Below are 21,084 nucleotides of genomic sequence, written 5' to 3'. Positions count from 1 at the left end.
CAGAGTGAAATAATAAATAAAAATATTAACACCGGGATACGCGCTTTTGCTTTCTATCTCATCCATTGCATGTGACCAACGCCAGCCCACACCGCTTCATTCATTATATCACACTGCTCTGTGCCCATCCATACGAAATTCGTATTCCAGGAAGAAAATTTATCATTAAAAAAATGGCGAAGAACCTGCTCATTTGGTTTGCTCTGTGTGTTCTGCCCGCCGTTGTCACCGCAGGGGATCCTCTTCTTGTGAAGGGCTCTGTGTACTGTGATACATGCCGCTGCGGTTTTGAGACCGATGCTTCTAAGTATCTCGCTGGTAACTGCTTAAACATGCTTCTTTCTGTCTTTGGTTTTGTGTACACAAACTGAATTCCTAGATCTATGCTTGAAGCAAGCAAGCAAAACGTGTTGGATCTGGTACTGTTGATGTTGGATTTTGTAGAATGTGAAGGGTTTTTAGAATTCTAGAGAATTTTGTTTGACGTCGGTAGTTACTCCCCAAAATTTGCGATCTTTTTTTTTATTTTTCATTAGCCATCGGATGTGCCTGATGCATAAGTAACATGATACTGTGCGAAGTGCGTAACTTTGATTGCCATGAATCAGGGTTTGCAGGTGAATTGTAAGATGTGTGAAGGACCAGTTTGCTCGGCACCTGCTTCAAACAAAATATTCTCCAAGAATTGTAATATCTAGCGTTCTAAGAAAATATACACCGATGAATAAGATCGAGTTTGGTATAAAACCAAGCGGAAAACACTCGAAATAATCATTCGTTAAGAAACACTGATATATTTTGTATCTTGTGTGACTGAATGAATGGAAATTAGTAGGGATCAGTTCTGACTTATATTAGATTCATTATGGATAGAACTGAACTGATATCAGCTGAACTGATCAAATCAGTTAAGAACAAAAATACGCAGTTAAACAGAAAAGACACAAGATATATTTATGGATGTTCAGAGACTTCAACTGCTTCTACGTCATCCCTTCTACCTCCTCGGGTAGGTACCACTAGAAGACTTTGATTTATACAACTGCTTGTACAAACTCACCTAACTTAGGACTTGCCAACTGCCTAACTGAACTCCTAGTCTAGACTGAAGGCAGCACCTTCCAACCAACATTTGTTTAACGTCTGTGTGTCAAAGACTACATACACAAGTTTATTGTCTTTGTGCAAGACTGTATTTGAGTGGTGGTGTGTGTGCGTGTGAGAACTGATCACTGAAAACTACCCGAAAATGTTCTCACACACTGAGGGAAATATGATTCTAATCTAAGCTGATGACATGATAAAGTGTTCCCTCTGAGCTGATTACTTCTAGTAAGCTGATATGCGATATGCGTGCTCTTTTTGTGTATCTTCACACACCTGTTGTTTTTCTCATCCTCTCATTGTATTGCTGATGGTCTTGGTCTGTATTTATAGCAGCACGATGACCGTACACCAAGACTAATCACATGTGATCGTTGCAGCTTAAATGTGTTCCCTGGCATATGTGTCTTGACTTTTCTAACATGCCTTCAGGCAACTGATTGATTTTTAACTGATGTTCCTAACTGGTCATCTGAACTGATCTTCAGTTGGGTTGGTTAAATCAGTTGACTCGTCAGTTGAACTGATTTCACTCTATCAGTTAAACTGGTCAGCTGGGTTCTTCATCAGTTGAACTCTTCGTCAGCTCGTCGGACTTTGAAGATCTTTTGCTAAATCACCTATCAACTGGACAATCAGTTGAACCGTTCTTTAAGATATCAGTTGAGCTGATTCAGTTTGGTCGATCAGTTGATGTTTTCAGTTTGCATCTCGATAGCTTCAGTTTTGGCTCGTTTAACTGATCAGTTCGAAGTCTGATCAGTTCCAGCCTCCTGCGTACTTTAGGTAAATCATTAGAAACAAAATAACAAGTTTTCTTAACATCAAAATCAAGATGGCGAACATGAAATGTTCCAACAATGTGGTTGGATTTTACAAGTCCGAATGTTGCGTATGAGTTCCTTAGGTTATCAAAATGTATTGGTGACAAAATTTCCTTACACCAAGTTGGTTACTTCAAATCTCATGCTGAATAAATTTAAAAAAAATAGAAAAAGAAAATCTCATGCTGAATATATCATCGTAGATTCTGTTTTTTGCGTGACTTGCAGTTTAAAGATGACCCACAAATTTCTGAAATATGCTTGTACCTTCAATTTCATGTTTCTTCCTCTTAGATTTTGCTTACATTGTATTCTTTCCTTGCAATACGCTGGATACCATATAATGAATAAAGTGGCACGGACTTGGCAGGTGCTGTTGTTAGAATTGAGTGCAGGAGCAGGGCCAACTCCAAACTGACCTACCAGAAAGAGGGAGTCACAGATTCGTCTGGAAACTACAATGTGTTGGTAGAATCAGACCGTGGGGATGACTATTGTGACGCAGTGCTTGTGAAGAGTTCAGATCCTGAATGCAGTGAGCCAAACCAAGGACGTGATCGTGCACGTGTCATTCTTACGCGCAACAATGGCATCAGCTCCAACACCCGTTTCGCCAATCCTATGGGATTCCTTCAGCAAAAGGCCTTGGCTAGCTGCTCCAGGATTCTAAAAAAGTACCAGGAGGCTGAGGAGTTAATTTGAGCTTGAGTTAGATGCTTTTTATTGATTGCTTAATATATTGTGTTAGCACCTTGTTATTCCATTTGTTTAACTGCTTGTGGAAGGATTATGTCGTGTTCTTCGGCGGACCATATTCTATGGGAGAGTTCAAACGTAGTTGCTTTCTTGGGGGCTCCCATTCTTGGATTGTTTTAGTTGATAATTCATTGTGTTGCTAATACAAATTAATTTCTGCAGTCTCCCCCTCTGTTCCCTGTCAACGTACCAGACCACTCAAGCTTTCCATCTTGCATCCCTCAGTCCAATGCAACTCTCAATATTTTCGATTTATTTATCTTCTTGGATAACATGTAAATTTTGTTATTTGCGTGTGCTGGAGCGCCAGTTCTAATTAAATCCGATCATGCCATAGACGCGCATGACTTTGGGCGCAATGCTAGTTTTCTTTTGCTTTGACCGCAAATCTTGTATGTAATCTTATTATGTGGTCTTTAGATACAAGGTCTACCGACAAAAAGGAAAATCCCCTTGCTCCCAAACAATAGTAGTGGGGGAAGAAACAAGAATCTCAATGTAGTCCTGATTTCCAAAGCAATGGCATCAGTGTAACTTAAATCTTCGTCGAGGTCGGTTATCGCTTGAAACGCCAAGAACGAGTCTGTAGATATCTGGTGTACTTGCCACCTGCATTTTTGGACCATTTTGAGACCCTCTCTGAGTGCTATAAGCTCTGCAAATATTATCAAATGAGGCTTATCAATCTTCTTCTCGAAAGCTTGCACCATCTGCCCTTTTTTATTATGCACCACACCCCCAATCGCATAGTTATTAGAATTCTCGTAATCCACCGTATCTACGTCCAATCTAAATTGGTTGAGCTATCCAAAATACAACAATAGCGATGGACATATATATAAAAGTGAGAGAGAGAAATGCTACGCTACACAACAATTGTGTGTATCTAAGCGTGCGCCGCTAACCTCATTTTTCTTTTCTTTTTTTTTTAAAAAAGAAATTAAATACATAATAGGCTTAAAATTTAGAACTCAGCGGCAAACAAGATATTTTTTCTCTTCTCACACATCATCGATGGCTAGTCCCAGAACTTACCTTCCACCCCGTAGCCCAATCTCCGCCGCCTTCCGTCCAAGCTCCAGTGAAATTTTTACCAAGGTATACTTCGATTAATTCTCTCTCATTCTTGATTGGTTGAAGTTTTTTATTTATTTATTCATGTTTCTAATGGGTTCCTCATATTATTTATTGTTTGTGTGTGTGATATTAAGGGAGCTGTTGTTTAACAGGCTTGAATAGATCGAGGACGAGTCCCAACTCATTAATCCCGTGGGCCTGATCCAATCAGGTAGAGAAAATCTTGTAGTCCGGATATTTTCGGGTTCGGTTTAATACGTAGTAAATTACCCGATCAGGTATTTCGGATACCTGATTTAATTTTTTATTTATCGATAATATTATATATTTAATTAAAATAAAATCGTGTTATTTCTTGATGATGCTAATACACTAATATTTTCGCATTTTTTAGTCTAAGTATATTTGAATTAACTAAAAACTATAAATTATATTTTTTTAAAAAAATGAGGTAATATTTGAATCCAAATCGAATAACCCGATTTTGCGGGTTTGGGTATAAAATATAAACACCAATAACCGAACCGTGCTCACTCCTAAATAGATATAACTCATAGAGTATGTCTGTTGTGAAACAGGTCTCACGAATCTTTACCCTGTGAGACGGGTCAATCCTACCGATATTCACAATAAAAAGTAATATTTTTTCATGGATGACCCAAATAAGATATTCGTCTCACAAAATATGACTCTTGAGACTGTCTCACACAAATTTTTGTCTAACTCATAGACCTAGCGGAGTTGCGGAGCAGAAGATTCTACATCCTAAACGAGGGGTGAATGTCATGATTTTAACCTAGTGATTAAAACTCCAAAACATGTATTTTTTTCTTGCATATTCACTCATCAATATTATACATATCATTTTTCTTTTTGGGCTTTCCACATAAAGCAACGCAAATATGATTGATTGAAGCACGATCTTAGCTTTTGGAACTAAAAATACCACCATGTATTAGGCTAATGTATCAATCATTCACTAATTGAATTCTACACATTAAGCCAAACTATCACCTCCGCCATTCATTTCTCAGAAAGCTCGTGATTTGTCTTGCTACGCCCTTATCATCTTCATCATTGCCATTCTTTATGTATGCACTCTATTTATTTATGTGTATATTTATTATGCTAATTAGATTTTATGGCATTTAAATATTGCAGACGATAATATTCCGATATGTTTCGATCTTAATTATCTTTCATATGACAACATCGTATGTCTAATTTGTCTTCGATTTTAAACTAAAACCATATCAAAATTTGACGAGCAACTTGAATTCACGAGCCTAAAAACTTCTATACTCTCATCTCCTTGCTACAAATTAATTACCATACATATATGTTAGGTATCTCTTTCTTAATGGTTCTAACATCTTGTATGAGCATGCACATCAATACTCAATTAGATTAATTTGTGTGTGTGTGTGTGTGTCCATAACTCGTCTAGAATGTCTGATAAAAGTCCAAATCCTATCGAATTTTAAGAATTTCATTTTCGTATATCGTCGGTCAATGTCCTAGGGGTCTTTTAGTTAATATCGCTGTTAAAATTTGAACTTGGATCTAACTTCACCCCAAAAGCTAACTCAAGAGAGGAGGATTATACAAGTCCATATATACAACTCTGAGAGATTTTTATATAACCGATGTGGGACAACTAACACATCGACTCACGCTCAGGAATGAACATATGGAGCGTGAAGTTTACAAATGACCCAATTATGTGCAGAACGGGTTGGCCAACTATGGGCAGTCCAATACCTAATAGTAGGAACATAAGCTCTGATATGATGTTGAGATTGGAACCTTGACATAACTCAACCTCAAAAACTAGCTCAAGAGAGAAGGTTTGTCCAAGTCATATATGCAACTTTCAGAGATGGGTTTTATCTAACCGATTTGATATAACTAACAATCACCATGCATGATCCTCCTCGCTTCGTAGGACAAGTGCGTTTGTAAATTGGGTAAGGGGATCAAATTACTTAATTCAGCTCGCGAGATAGGATGAGAATGAAAGCCCACTGAAGCCATTTTTATAATTTTTAAAGACATAATTTTCGTCATGAAATATATAGTACTAGAGATGGGATATTACATAGGTTGACTTTTGAGATTATAATAGAATGGCCACTAAGTTATTATTTTAGAATGTCAACCAATACAATGTAGTTTTGACTTGGAACAGATATCACTAATTTAAAGAAATTCAAGTGCTTCATAATGGTGTTCTTATTTTATTGGTGTCATTTTTTTAAATTTTTGAACTAATCTTTTTGGTTAGTTTGTTGTTTAATTAGTGGGGAGTTTCATTTAAACAAATCAAAAACCAAGTTTTTTTTACATAAGTTCAAATTTCGTGATTGTTTATGTATTAATCATTTATTTTTTGTGTCGTGATTCTTGATCGGATGTGATTTTTAGCTGACAAACTTAGACTGTCGGATGTTCATGCAAAGGTTTATAATGGTTGGTTCTTGAATCATAAAGTTCAGGATAACAATTTAATTTACATAAAGATTAGGTGATTCACGATACCATTCATGGTGGTAGCTGAAAATCCACTATTTTATATCGTTAATTAATGTGATGATGTTTTTTTTAAAATATATATATATATATATTGTTAGTTGCCCCATATCGGTTGGATAAAATACCTGAGAATTGTATATATAGTCTTGGACAATCCTCCTTTCTTGAGCTAGCTTTTGTTTCAGATGAAATATCAATATCGAGCAATGTCTCATCATATGATATGGGATACTGATGAGTCTCGACGCATTAAAATCTCTAATCTTATGGTGATATATCAAAACCTAAACAACACAAATCTTAACCGATTACTTTTTAATTGGAAAAGTCTGCAATGCATAAATCTGTTAATGGCACGACAATTTATTCTCGAATTACCGGATATTCCCCCTTCGTTTATAGTTTACCCATTATTTTTTATTATTATTATCATGATGATGTCGTAAATAATTATTTTTTATACAGTCTCCACTCGAAAATATCATCTTAATTAGATTTTAATATATAAAATTAAAGTGGTGTGTGGATATATATATGATGGCATTATCTGTGTGCCGTCCAAAGGATTGAATTGTCTCACTTTGTGTAATTATCTAATTGACATTTTCTGTTAATTATCAACAACTAATTGCGTGCATAAACACTTTTAAAAAATTAATTATTGGCCTCACCCTTTAATGACATTGTTAAGCTAAAACTGAATATGGGTTAAATTTTTAAACTGTATTTTAATAATAAACAAGTAAAATCACGAGTACACTCGTAGAATATATGATTTAATCTTTATATTTTAAGACTAAATAAATCTTTGACTTTAATTAAGTAGGTGTTATTGATCAATAAATGTTTTGTCTGAATGAGATTTTTCGACTTCATCGATGGACAAATTAAAGACATGGGTTGTATTAAAAACTGTATTTGGGGGAGTCTATGTTGTAGTTCATTTAAACACAATGGGGAGAACTCGCTTTCGAGAAAGTCAACTCGCAATAGCCAATAATATATCAATAGGTGGAGCGAATTGGGGAATTTATTTATTTAAACTACATATTTTCCATCATGAGATTTTTTTTAAAACAAGATAAGTTCTTTTTTATTATTATTTATTAATAATGGTGTCTGACATATACACATTGTGTGCTTGTATAATTTTTTTCGAAAACAAGTTGAAATGCTGCGATAGACGAAATGAAAAAATTATCGGTCTATGGCCTTTCTCTTGATACGATATAGATAGATAGCATAGAAAACATTTTTTCAAGAGAACGGGCTTGTAGCTCAGTGGTCTCATCCGACATATTAGTTGGCTCCCCTCCTTAGATTGATCTATCTCCTCGCGTGTGTTGTAATAAAAAAAAAAAAAACCATTTGTTAAAAACTCGACAATTGACTATATATATATAGTTACAATATTAAAAAGGGGCTTAAAGTAACTGACATTATTGTATTTTGACGAATTTAAAATAATTATTTTCTCAGATTCTTGTAAAAATGTTCATTTGTATTAAATAAAATATCATTAAAGTAACTGACGTTATTGTATTTTTACGAATTTAAAATAAATATTTTCTCAGATTGTTGTAAAAACGTTCGTTTGTATTAAATAAAATATCATTAAAACCCATTTTAGTACATTTGTATATAATCTACAACTAACATATATAAGTAAAATATTTTTTAATCTTTTTTTATAAATTTTTAAATGATCATATTGCTCATAACACGCAAAATTATCATAAAAAAGATATTCTAAAATTTTATTAAAATCTTTAGATCTTTTGAAATTATAGATAAAGATTGAAAATTATTTTATTAAAATATGTTAGACATAGATTAGATAGAAATTTATAGTTTTTTTCTGATTTTTTAAATAAAATAATTTTTTGTGATTTGATAAGAAATTTATTTTTGTTTTATTAAACAACATACTATGACACTAAATTTAGTTACTATAAGTCCTCAAATTTAATAATATAATAATTAGTAAGTCTTTTGTGAGACTATTTATCCATGAAATATGTCAATCATCTCATATTTATAAATATTTTTGACATAAAAATAATATTTTTTCACGGATAACCCAAATAGGATATTCATATTACAAAATTGACTTATAAGATAATATTAAAAATATTTGTGATAATAATAACATAAATAGTATATATGTGTATTTGTATATTAAATTATGTTATGTTTAAATTGGAGAATTTGAATTTGAGAAAAATTTAAAATAATGCATATCGAGATTATACGAATTTAAAATAGGGATATAACGAACCAAATTGAGCCGAACATGAATAAAAATTTAAGGTTATAATTCGATTTGAATTATGTATATTCAAGTTCAAGCTCTCGAGATATAATTTTTTTTGCCCGAGATTGGTTTGAAAGAAAGTTCGAGATCGAGTTCGACTCGAAATTTTTGAACACATTTTCGATTATAAAAAAAATAAATTTGGCTCAAATTTTACTCGATAAATGTTCGAACATGTTCGAGTTCGACTCGAGTTCGTTAAATTCGAATACAAATTAAGTATTTATCAAGTCGGCTCGAAAAATTCACTAATCGACTCGATTCATTTACAACTTTAATTTAAAATCAAGTGCAGTGTTCCAAAAAACAAGTTAGACTATTTAAATCTGTAATCGAATATTAAAAAAAACGAACGAATTTATTATTGCAAAATTGAAATCGATCCAAATACACAGCGACTGATACTCACAAATTCTCGATAAAGTTATTTAAATTAAATAATCGTACGTGCCTTAAAAGAGACAAACTTGAATCTTATTATTATTATTATTATTATTATTATTATTATTATTATATTGAACCTCCAACACACTTAAATAAAAGCAATTCGGTGAAGAGAGACAAGACTGCTTTGGAATGTTGAACCTCCTCCCTCACTTGAAGTAGAAGCAATTCAGTGAAGAGAGACTGCTTTGGAATTTGAACATATCTGTTGTCCTATTCGAGTTCGACTCTAGTGATTTCGGGATTCTCGGATTCCTGTATTAAAACTATATTTATATTTTTTAAATCCACAAAATATTATATATATAATTTGTAATAAAATGAAATATAAAATGAAAATTTCACTAATATTTTGAAAATAATGAAAATTTTTCCAATCTGAATATTCAAACTTGACGCTTCAAAGCATAAATTTTGGCTTGAGATCAAGAATATTCAAAGCTTAATTTAGCTTGAGTTTCGATCAAATTCCTAACAAGATGGAGACCTAGACGAAAGGTACGGCAGAACCAATTAACGGCGAGATGTATTTAACTGGAATTTTCCATTTAAGTCATCGTCTTTTCCGATATTTAAATTGAATTATTGTGTTTATAAATATGTGCCTAAAGTCTGTGGACATTTCTAAAGCATATATATATTCGGTGTTGAACGTAAGACACAAAATCTCGAAAATAAAAATACAAAAAATGACAAACACATTTTTTTAATTTAAAAAAAGTACTTAAAATTTTTCTTTATCGTGCTCTAGTCGACAAACTTTATAGGACGTCGATGTATTTTATAATATATTTAATTGTTTATTTTTACAATGTATAATACATGGTTCAATCCAATTTGTTTTTTGTGTTTATCTTATATAAGAGATAAGACAATGGATAATTTTTTCAGAGCAGATCTCTTGTGATACGGTATCACGAATCTTTATCTGTGAGACGGATCAACCCTACCAATATTCACAATAAAAAGTAATACTCTTAGCATAAAAAATAATATTTTTTCATTGATGATTTAAATAAGATATCTGTCTCATAAAATACAACCCGTGAAACTGTCTTTATTTGTATTTTTTTATTTTAAAAGATATTTACGTCACTGCACGAGTAAATTGATAAAGTGTCCAAAAACCATATATTCTTGCTAAAATCTGTTGAAAAATATATTTAAAATGTGAGTGTTGAATATTTGAATGTTGAAAATAAGAGTTGTAAATATTGAAAATTAGTGTGTGATGATGTAGGTAATGATGTATTTTATTTTTGGATTATTTGTAAAGATTTCCTATAAATAGATCTCTCATTTGTGAAGAAAATCACAATTGAGTAGAGAGAAAAATATTATAAAGTGTGTAGTTTGGTAAATTTTGAGAGTTTGAGATTTTTACTTTTTACTATAAATTTTTACTTTTTCACAACACGTTATCACCACGAAGCTCTAAAAGTCCTACATACTTTTCCAAGCTCCAAACAGAAGAAAAAGGTAACAAAAATAATTATATTTATTTTACTGTTATTTATTTATTGTGTATTTATTTAATATACAATATAATGTTATTATTAGAAATAATAAAAATAAATTTTTCATAAACTTGTTATAAATCCTGGGAGGATGTTAAGACGACATCCCACACTCCCGGTAAGGGATACGACAAGTATAAAAGCCTATAAGGTTTTTAAACAAAATAAATTATGACACTCATTATAATATTATGATATGATATACATAATTATTTAAACATGTCTAATATTATATATATATCATATTATTACAATAAAATTATACAAATACATACCTTTATTTTTTTTGTACCCCAACGGTCATAAATGGTAAAAAACGGCTAGTTTTTGCCCTATAAATATGATCTCACAAACACATTCCATCACTCCAACTTTCTCTTCTTCTCTAAAAATTATTCATCATCAAATTTTTCGAAGAAAAAAGAAGATGGCTTTCTCAAGGATATTTTTAATTATTTTGGTTGTCATACTCACGAGTCTTGTATTTATCGGAGAATATCCTCCTCGTGCGTTTTCTTTATTTTTACAAATACTTGTACTTGTTGTTTATCCGTTATTTTGTATTGCAATAATTATTAACTAATAAAATGCATCATAATTTTTTTTAGTACCACCATGTCAAATTTAACAAAGCTCGAATTTGTTGCGCTCGACATCACGAGAAAGAATTATATGCCATGGACTCTAGATGTAGAAATACATCTTGAGTCATTGGGTCTAAGCGAGACCATTAAAGAAAATGGCATATGCACGTCAGAAGAAAAGGCAAGAGCCATGATATTTTTGCGTCGACATCTCGACGATGGATTGAAATGTGAATATCTGACTGAAAAAAACCCATGGCTTTGTGGAAGGGATTAAAAGAAAGATTCGAACATATAAGAGAAGTTATACTTCCGACCGCCCGGGATGAATGGAATACATTGAGATTCCAAGACTTTAAAAAAGTCAGTGATTACAATTCGGCGATGTATAGAATAATCTCGCAATTAAAATTTTGTGGACATGAGGTCACAGAATCTGAGATGCTTGAAAAAACATTTTCCATGTTTCATGCATCAAATATTACTCTACAGCAACAATATAGAGTACGTGGATTCGCGAGATATTCTGAACTCATCGCCTGTCTTCTTGTGGCGGAAAAAAACAACGAGCTATTAATGAGAAATCATCAGTCCCGACCCACTGGATCAACAGCATTTCCAGAAGTAAATGCTGTAAGTAAAAATATATTTAAACCTGGAAACCGAAATCAAATTCAAAGACAAGGTTTTGGTCGAGGTCGAGGTCGTGGACGTGGACGTGGACGTGGACGTGGAATTGGCCGTGGTCGTGGTCAAGGCCGTGGTTTTGAAAATAATCGAGATAGTTATTTTTATAACTCATCTCAAAAGAACGTCCCAAACCATCCACAGAAAAGGCATCATGAGAATACAAGTGTTAATGAGAAGCACTCAAAAAGATATGAAAGTTCTTGTTACAGATGTGGTACTCCAGGACATTGGTCCAAAGTTTGTCGAGCCCCTGAGCACCTTTGTAAACTTTATAAAGAATCATTAAAGGGGAAAGAAAAGGAGACCAAATTCACTGAACGCAGTGACCGTTTGAGTGATTCAACTCATTTTGATGCTGGTGATTTTATGAATGATTTCTCTGGAAATGATCAATATGTTGGTGGGATAGAAATGAACAATATTGATGCTGCAGATTTTCTCAACGATTTATCTGAAAATGAACAATATAATGGTAGAATATAAATGTACAATAATCTATTTTTCATGTATTCATAGAATAATGTTTTATTGTATAATTATGATTTGTGTTATATTTAAATATATATTGCAAGTAATTTATTTCATTGCATATTTTTTTGAAGTTCAAATATGGAAAATGCTATGAGCAAAGCTGAAGTTTGCATACCCGATAGTGGTACAACGCACACTATCCTCCGAGATAAAAGATATTTCTTGGAACTAAAACCAACAAAAACAACGGTGAATACAATATCAGGTCCTGTAGACTTGATTAAAGGATGTGGTAAAGCACAATTTTTGTTACCTAATGGTACAAATTTTTGATCAATGATGCTTTATATTCACCACAATCGAAAAGATATTTGTTGAGTTTTAATGATATATATTCCCATGGGTATGATACTCAAACAATGAATAAAGGGAATAAGAAATATATGTGTCTTATCACATATAAATCAGGAAAGAAATATGTGATTGAAAAACTACCAATGCTCCCTACTGGGTTGCATTATACACATATAAGTCCCATTGAATCAAACATGGTAGTTGATAATTCTTCGATATTAACCAATTGGCATGATCGATTGGGACATCCTGGTTCAACAATGATGCGAAGAATTATAGAAAATACACATGGTCATCCACTGAAAGACCAGAAGATCTTTCAGAATAATAAGTTTCAATGTAAAGCATGTTCTCTTGGAAAACTTATTATAAGACCATCACCAGTCAAAATCCAAACTGAATCACCAATGTTTCTTGAACGTATTCAGGGTGATATTTGTGGACCAATCCATCCACCATGTGGACCATTCAGATACTTTATGGTATTGATTGATGCCTCCAGCAGATGGTCACATGTATGTTTATTATCAACTCGAAATGTTGCATTTGCAAGATTACTTGCTCAAATAATAAAATTGAGGAATCAATTTTCCGATTATACAATCAAGAAAATTAGACTTGATAATGCTGGTGAACTTACTTCCCAAACTTTCAATGATTATTGTATGTCTATGGGAATCATTGTTGAGCATCCTGTTGCTCATGTACATACACAGAATGGATTGGCTGAATCATTGATTAAACGTCTGCAAATGATTGCTAGACCAATAATTATAAAAACAAAGCTCCCTATTTCTATATGGGGACATGCAATTTTACACGTTGCTTCATTAATTCGCATCAGACCAAGTGCATATCATAAATACTCCCCATTGCAGCTTGCATTTGGTAAATAACCAGACATTTCTCATCTGAGAATTTTTGGATGTATGGTGTATGTGCCTATTGCACCACCGCAACGAAAGAAAATGGGACCTCAAAGAAAGGTTGGAATTTATATCGGTTATGATAGTCCATCAATCATTCGATATCTTGAACCTCAGACAGACGACGTGTTCACAGCACGTTTTGCTGATTGTCATTTTAATGAGGAAATCTTCCCAAGAACAAAAACAATGTGAAAAAGATGTACAACAAATTGTACACTTGCAAAGAATAGCAAATCAAATACCAGATGCATTTGCAGACACAAAAGGGGTAACTAAATCATATATACATGCTGCAAATGCCCCTGTTCGAATTGAAATTCCAAAGAAACAAATGGAAGATACTCATGATGTCATTAAACGCCTGAAGCGTGGAAGGCCAGTCGGTTCCAAGGATAAAAATCCTCGAAAAAGAAAATTCATAGAGAAACACGATGATCACAAAATAAAGAATGAAGTTTCTGAAGAAACACATGATGATCACAAAATAGAGAATGGTGTTCCTGAAGAAACACATGATGATGAAAATGTTCTGTCAGAACCACAAACTGACGAGAATCATGAAATCTCTATCAATTATATTAATACTGGAAAAATATGGAACCGAAAAGATATAGATGAAATTGATGATATATTTTCTTATAATGTGGCAGTCGACATCATAAATGATAACGAAGATCATGAACCAAAATCTTTTGGTGAATGTAAAAATCGGCAGGATTGGATAAAATGGAAAGATGCCATCCAGGTTGAATTAAATTCGCTAAATAAACGTAATGTTTTTGGACCTATAGTCCTTACACCTGAAGGTGTAAAACCTGTTGGATACAAATGGGTTTTTATTCAAAAGCGAAATGAGAAAAATGAAATAGTAAGATATAAAGCTCGACTTGTTGCACAAGGTTTTTCTCAAAGGCCTGGAATTGATTATGAAGAAACGTATTCTCATGTGATGGATGCAATTACGTTTCGGTATTTGATTAGCTTGGCGGTATCTGAAAATTTAGAAATGCGTCTTATGGATGTTGTTACAGCTTACTTATATGGATCACTTGATAGTAATATATATATATGAAAATCCCTGAAGGATTTAAGATGCCTGAAGCACAAAGTTCAAAACCCAGGGAATGTTATTCTGTGAAATTACAAAGATCATTATATGGGTTAAAGCAATCAGGTCGAATGTGGTATAATCGACTAAGTGATCACTTGATGAAAAAGGAATATGTAAATAATTCAATATGCTCTTGTGTTTTCATTAAGAAAACAACATCCAGATGCGTAATTATTGCTGTATATGTTGATGATTTAAACATCATTGGAACGAATAAAGAAATTCAAGAAGTTGTGTCATACTTGAAGGAAGAATTTGAAATGAAGGATCTTGGAAAAACCAAGTATTGTCTGGGTTTACAAATTGAACAAAAAGAATGTGGAATGTTTGTTCACCAGACAAATTATACAGAAAAGATCCTTAAACGTTTTAATATGGATAAAGCAAATCTTTTAAGTACTCCAATGGTTGTTAGATCATTAAACATAGAAAAGGATCCATTCCGTCCATGTGAAGATGATGAAGATATTTTTGGTCCAGAAGTACCATATCTAAGTGTCATCGGTGCCCTTATGTACCTTACAAATTGTACAAGGCCTGATATATCTTTTGCCGTGAATCTGTTGGCAAGATTTAGCACATATCCAACAAAGAGACACTGGAACGGAATTAAACATATATTCCGTTATTTACGAGGAACGACAGACTTGGGACTTTTGTATTCAAAAGATCCTAATCCAAGTATAATTGGTTATGCTGATGCTGGATACTTATCTGATCCACACAAGGCACGTTCCCAAACTGGATATGTATTTACTCGTGGAGGCACTGCAATATCTTGGTGTTCTCAGAAACAAACGCTCGTAACAACTTCATCAAATCATGCCGAGATTATTGCACTACATGAAGCAAGTCGTGAATGTGTATGGTTAAAATCAATGACCCAACATATCCAAATTTCATGCGGATTATCATCTGATGAGAAGCCTGTGATACTATATGAAGATAATGCTGCATGTGTTGCTCAAATGAAAGAAGGATACATAAAAAGCGACAGAACTAAACATATTCCTCCTAAGTTCTTCGCATTCACTAAGGAGCTAGAGAAGAATAAATATATTGATGTTCGTCACATTCAATCAAGTGAAAACTCATCAGATCTCTTCACAAAGGCACTTCCTACGTCAATATTGAGAAAGCACATATATAATATTGGGATGCGCAATCTACGAAATTTGTGAAGAATTGTTCGTGTCAACATGAGGGGGAGTTTACGTGACTGCACTCTTTTTCCCTTACTATGGTTTTTATCCCAAATGGGTTTTTCCTAGTAAGGTTTTTAACGAGGCAGTATAAAAACACGTAATGAAGACAATCATTATGATCATCATCACAAGGGGGAGTGTTGAAAAATATATTTAAAATGTGAGTATTGAATATTTGAATGTTGAATATTTGAATGTTGAAAATAAGAGTTGTAAATATTGAAAATTAGTGTGTGATGATGTAGGTAATGATGTATTTTATTTTTGGATTATTTGTAAAGATTTCCTATAAATAGATCTCTCATTTGTGAAGAAAATCACAATTGAGTAGAGAGAAAAATATTATAAAGTGTGTAGTTTGGTAAATTTTGAGAGTTTGAGATTTTTACTTTTTACTATAAATTTTTACTTTTTCACAACAAAATCCTCTTTTTTCCTCACATTCTTACACGAAACCCAAATTTTAAGAAATAAACGTGCTAGCTTAAATTCATATATTTTTTTCCAAAATGTCTATATGAAGTTTAAAATCGGAAATACGGGATGAATGTGAGACATAATATTTTTTTTATTACATCTATACTATGTTATTGAGTATAAGATTCTTATAATAAATATCTCAGAGGACACCAAAATATTTAATTATATAATTATCATTCTTATCATACTAAAAACTTTTTCAATTCACTCCATATTTTATATAGAAAAAATTTAAACAAGACTTTCATTTTAAATCGAACAACTCTTCTAAATTGAAAATAATTTTGTGTTAATTGTTTAGTATCATTTGATCAAATTAAAAGTAATAATAACACGTGAAACGCGTGTGCATTTTTTACTAATTCAAAAGGCAAAAATTTGTGTGGGACGATATCACAAGTCGTATTTTGAGAGAGAGATATCTTATTTGGGTCATCCATGAAAAAATATTACTTTTAATGCTAATAGTATTATTTTTTATTGTGAATATCTATCGGTAGAGTTGACCTATCTCACAGATAAAGATCCGTGAGACCGTCTCACAAGAGACCTGCTCAATTCAAAATATTTTTTTTGCGTATCTTTGTGTTTTAAAAAATCTTGAACACAATATTATATATAGGTACCTAAAAAACATATTGTATCGTAAAAAATTTCCTTACACATATAAATTGTCCCAATATAGAACCATGAAAACTTTTAAACTAATTATTTTTAGCAGAGGAATCTATAAAAATTAATAATTCTTGTAACAAATATGTCGTGGCTTGTAAGAGCATCCCTGTTTGTGAAGTCGGGGCCCCGTTTTTGTAATAAAAACCCGGGTCCCACATTAACTCAGCTTAGGTCTCACGCAAGGCGCGCCTCTTTAATTTACCCACTGTTGCCATTTTGACTTCTGACTTTCGTACAACCTCCCCTAAAAATTATCAACACAAAAAACTTTGATGAGTTATTTTTATGTGAAATTTTTTAAATCTGGATCATTTTTTTTTTTAAAAAAAAACTATAATTTTTTATATCAAAAATATTATTATTATTATAAATATATGTATGGTTGACTCGTCTTGTATATACATATCCATTAAAGCGTCCACCTACTAAATTTCCAATGCCCCACATATAAATATATGTATCGACGTACTAAATTTTCAATGTCCCCATCTAAATTTAATATCATGCAATTATTGATAAATTTGACTAACTTTTAAAAAATAATTCTACTTCTTATTTTCAAAAAAATAAGAAGTACTAACTCATTTTTATGATAATATTTATTTTCTCTAAAACTTTCAAATGATTGAAAAATTAATTCATTAATGAAAATGTAACGTTTTGATCATATATATATATATATATTGAAAATGTGATATATATATATATTGAAAATGTGACATTAAAATGAACAAAGGGAATACAAGTGCGTGTTTGATTTGGTTTCTGGTACTTTTCGAGAGACTTGTTTTGAGGAAAAAAATAATGGTATACTTTCTTTCTTTCTTTTTTCTCTATTGGAAGGGTTGATAAGTGAAGTGTACAGTTTGAATTTCTTTTTTTTTTATTTAAACGAATTTTATAGTTGTATCCAAATTAATATAAGTTTCAATCTGACGATTTATTTTAATGATCTATGACTATTTAAATATTATAAAATATTTTGCGTGTTATAATATAATATTGTTTTTAAAAACAGAGGAAAACTTGGCCTAAACTAAATGGCAAGTCGGGTTAACATTTTCACACACCATTATCAAAGCTCTGCATTTACTTTTTGGACGGAGACTGCACCAAATTATTGAAGTTCAGATATCGACAGCAACTACGATATGTACACACATATATATTGATATTCACGGGAAATTTTGATTCCGATTCCAGTAAGTGTCACTAGTTCAGACGTATGTTTCAAAATTATCCCGAACCTGAAATAACGAATAAGACCGTTAGAAGGGGCTAGGAGGGTGTCCTGGCGTAGCTCCTCCGATGCTCAAGTCAGAAACTGAGGATATAAATGGAGAGCAGCTAAGAGTATTGTTGAAAAACAATATAGTGAATGAATTGACTAAACACTCAAACCTGATATTTATATGGAAATACCTGGGTCCGTCATGACCATGCCTTCCTTTTTGGCTTAGGGATGAGCCATGTGTAGTGTGTGTAGTGTGCCATCCATGAGATATCATATATATATATATATATATATATATATATATATATATATAATTTTAACATGATTCATCACATGTAATAGATGAGTAATCCTTCAATGATGAAGTACAGTTGATTGATCGTATGACAAAATTGCATAATCAACAAAGTGAATGATATATTTGGAATATATATTATTTATTGCAATAAATATGAAATTTAAATAATATGATTAATGATATTCGATGTGTAGATTAACTTCAGTGTATAAGAACGATTTCTCGAGTTATTTGCGGGCAAATACTGTGTACATACTCTTTCGAGGTATGACCACTTTCCGTTCAAATCTAATAATATTTTTGTTCCCCCGATAATAATACAATGTTCATGTATTTTTCTTTTCACTTTTTTTTTTGGTATTTCTGAACAGACTTGCCGACTCTTATTATATTTTAGGAAACAAAAGTTCAAAATAAAACCATTTCTTTACAACATTATGGTGAAAATAACAAATGAAGATTAATAGTTTTATAAAATAATTTCTTTATATCTGTGAGATAAATTGATCTAATCTATATTTGAAATCAAAAAATATTTTTGAAAACAAAAATAATATATTTTCGTCGGATGGATAATAACGCCATTTTATGCAGTGTCGACATAAAATGGATGGTGATTATGTGTTGATTAAGATTCCGCGAAACAAAGGAGTGGGGGCCTCATTTTTTTACGAGCGAACGGAAGCTTCTGGATAGCCATGAAGATTTCCAAATCTTGAGTTAAATTATTTTTCGAAAATGTACTAACTCGTAAACACATAAAATTAAAGATCGATGATTTTTTAGCAATTTAAATAATTATATTTTTGTTGAAATGTAATTAGATTAACAATTTAGCTAAACCCAATGAATAATTGTGAAGATAATAATTTGGAAACTAAAGAAGAACATCACAATTCGACTCGAACAAAAAAACTAAAATTTTGCTTCAACACGAGAATTGCCAAGCTGATATGGTTGTGCACATTTTGGTACAATTTACTTTGAGTAGGTCTCTTGTGAGACGGTCTCACAAATCTTTATCTGTTGTGAGACGGGTTAATCCCACCGATATTCACAATAAAAAGTAATACTCTTAGCATAAAAAGTAATACTATTTCATGAAAAACCCAAATAAGAGATCCGTATCACAAAATACCCACAAGATCGTCTCACACAAATTTGTGCAATTTACTTTTAATTACGCTAATTTTTTCTGGATTTTTTCTTAGTTACAAAAAGTTGTATTGTTTGATAATATAAAATGAATCTTGATTTTTCAAAAATAAAAATAAAAATAAAAATCAATTAGACTCACTCCCTCTTTTTGTTACCGTCATCATTATTAGATGTCGATAAGCATTGAATGGACCTAATTGGTTGAGGGTAGGTTTGGTAAACGTCAAGAAACATAATAATAAATGACAATAATATTATTATAAAATAGATTTAAGTTAGGGAGTGGTGTAAAAGTTTTACTTTAAATAATGTTAATACTTTGTACATTTTGAAATTTATTATAATTAAAACTAAATCGAAAAGAGATCAATTTAATTCTCTTATTTGAATATATCGAAACAGCTAAAATTTTCAAAAGTAGAAATTCATAATTTTCAATTGTTTATTTCAAATGTGACGTCTGTGATACTGTTCTCCCCGAAATATTTTTTTTAAGGAAATTCAAAATATATATATTTATTTCTCAAAAACTTATTTTTTTTTAATAAAAATAATCGATTTTTCTTTTTTGCACTTTACATTGTGGGGTGGTTGGGTAGCTAATATAATTTTTGAAATTTTGTGTGCAAATTTTGGTTGAGAATTATCCGATCATTCAAACATCCCACCATAGAAAATCTGCGCGTTAGATTCAACACGCTGGCCTATAACAGCCGCTCGATATGTGTATATTGACGCGATAATCACGCATTCCAAGCTTTAGATCAGATAAAGAGACAATTTGTGTTCTTTACACTAATTATTGGAATTTTACGTGGACTAAAACATACATTAATTGTCTTTCATAAGTATTTATTTAAATAAATATCTCGTTCAAAAATTTGTGTTAGGCCGTCTCACGGGTCGTATTTTGTGAGACGAATATCTTATTTGAGTCATCCATGAAAACGTATTATTTTTTATTTTGAATATTGACAGGTTGACTCATCTCACAGATAAAAATTCGTGAGACCGTCTCACAAGAGACCCGCTCTTCATTTAAAAGGTAGTTTGATACGTTTTATTTTGTGTCATCTGTATTCCATTTCGTGTAAAATATGTTTTAATTTTATTCATAAATTAAAAAATATATATTTAGAATAATAAAAATGCAATAAATATTTTTACTATACAAAATGATATTGACGGAATGTTCTACTAGTCGTCAAAGAAGTTGTCTATCAAATGAACAATCACCACGTGTCCAGTGCTGACACCTGCCAGTAGTAGATATCAATATACAGGTGTCAACAGATTATTGGCCAAATCAAGAAATAGCCAATATATG

At 31.9% G+C, this 21,084-nt stretch overlaps 1 protein-coding gene across 1 annotated transcript; it reads left to right on the top strand.

Annotated features, from left to right (window-relative positions):
• The first annotated feature begins 19 nt into the window (after nucleotides 1-19).
• LOC142531850 (major pollen allergen Lol p 11-like) lies at nucleotides 20-2,848 on the top strand. The gene is made up of 2 exons (XM_075638116.1): nucleotides 20-318; nucleotides 2,299-2,848. Exons 1-2 carry the CDS (start codon nucleotides 174-176, stop codon nucleotides 2,628-2,630), a joined length of 477 nt encoding a protein of 158 aa, XP_075494231.1. The 5' UTR covers nucleotides 20-173; the 3' UTR covers nucleotides 2,631-2,848.
• The last annotated feature ends 18,236 nt before the right edge of the window (nucleotides 2,849-21,084 follow it).

Source organism: Primulina tabacum, chromosome 17 (genome assembly GCF_025594145.1).
Source record: "Primulina tabacum isolate GXHZ01 chromosome 17, ASM2559414v2, whole genome shotgun sequence".
NCBI classification, from domain to species: Eukaryota; Viridiplantae; Streptophyta; class Magnoliopsida; order Lamiales; family Gesneriaceae; genus Primulina; species Primulina tabacum.
This window is presented reverse-complemented; position numbering and strand designations above follow the sequence as displayed.

Bases quoted from the DNA above. Each gene is read 5' to 3' on its own strand.
- LOC142531850 (XM_075638116.1), top strand. From the start codon at position 174: ATGGCGAAGAACCTGCTCATTTGGTTTGCTCTGTGTGTTCTGCCCGCC. The intron at 319-2,298 runs GTAACTGCTTAA...CGGACTTGGCAG, and splicing joins TGCTTCTAAGTATCTCGCTG to GTGCTGTTGTTAGAATTGAG.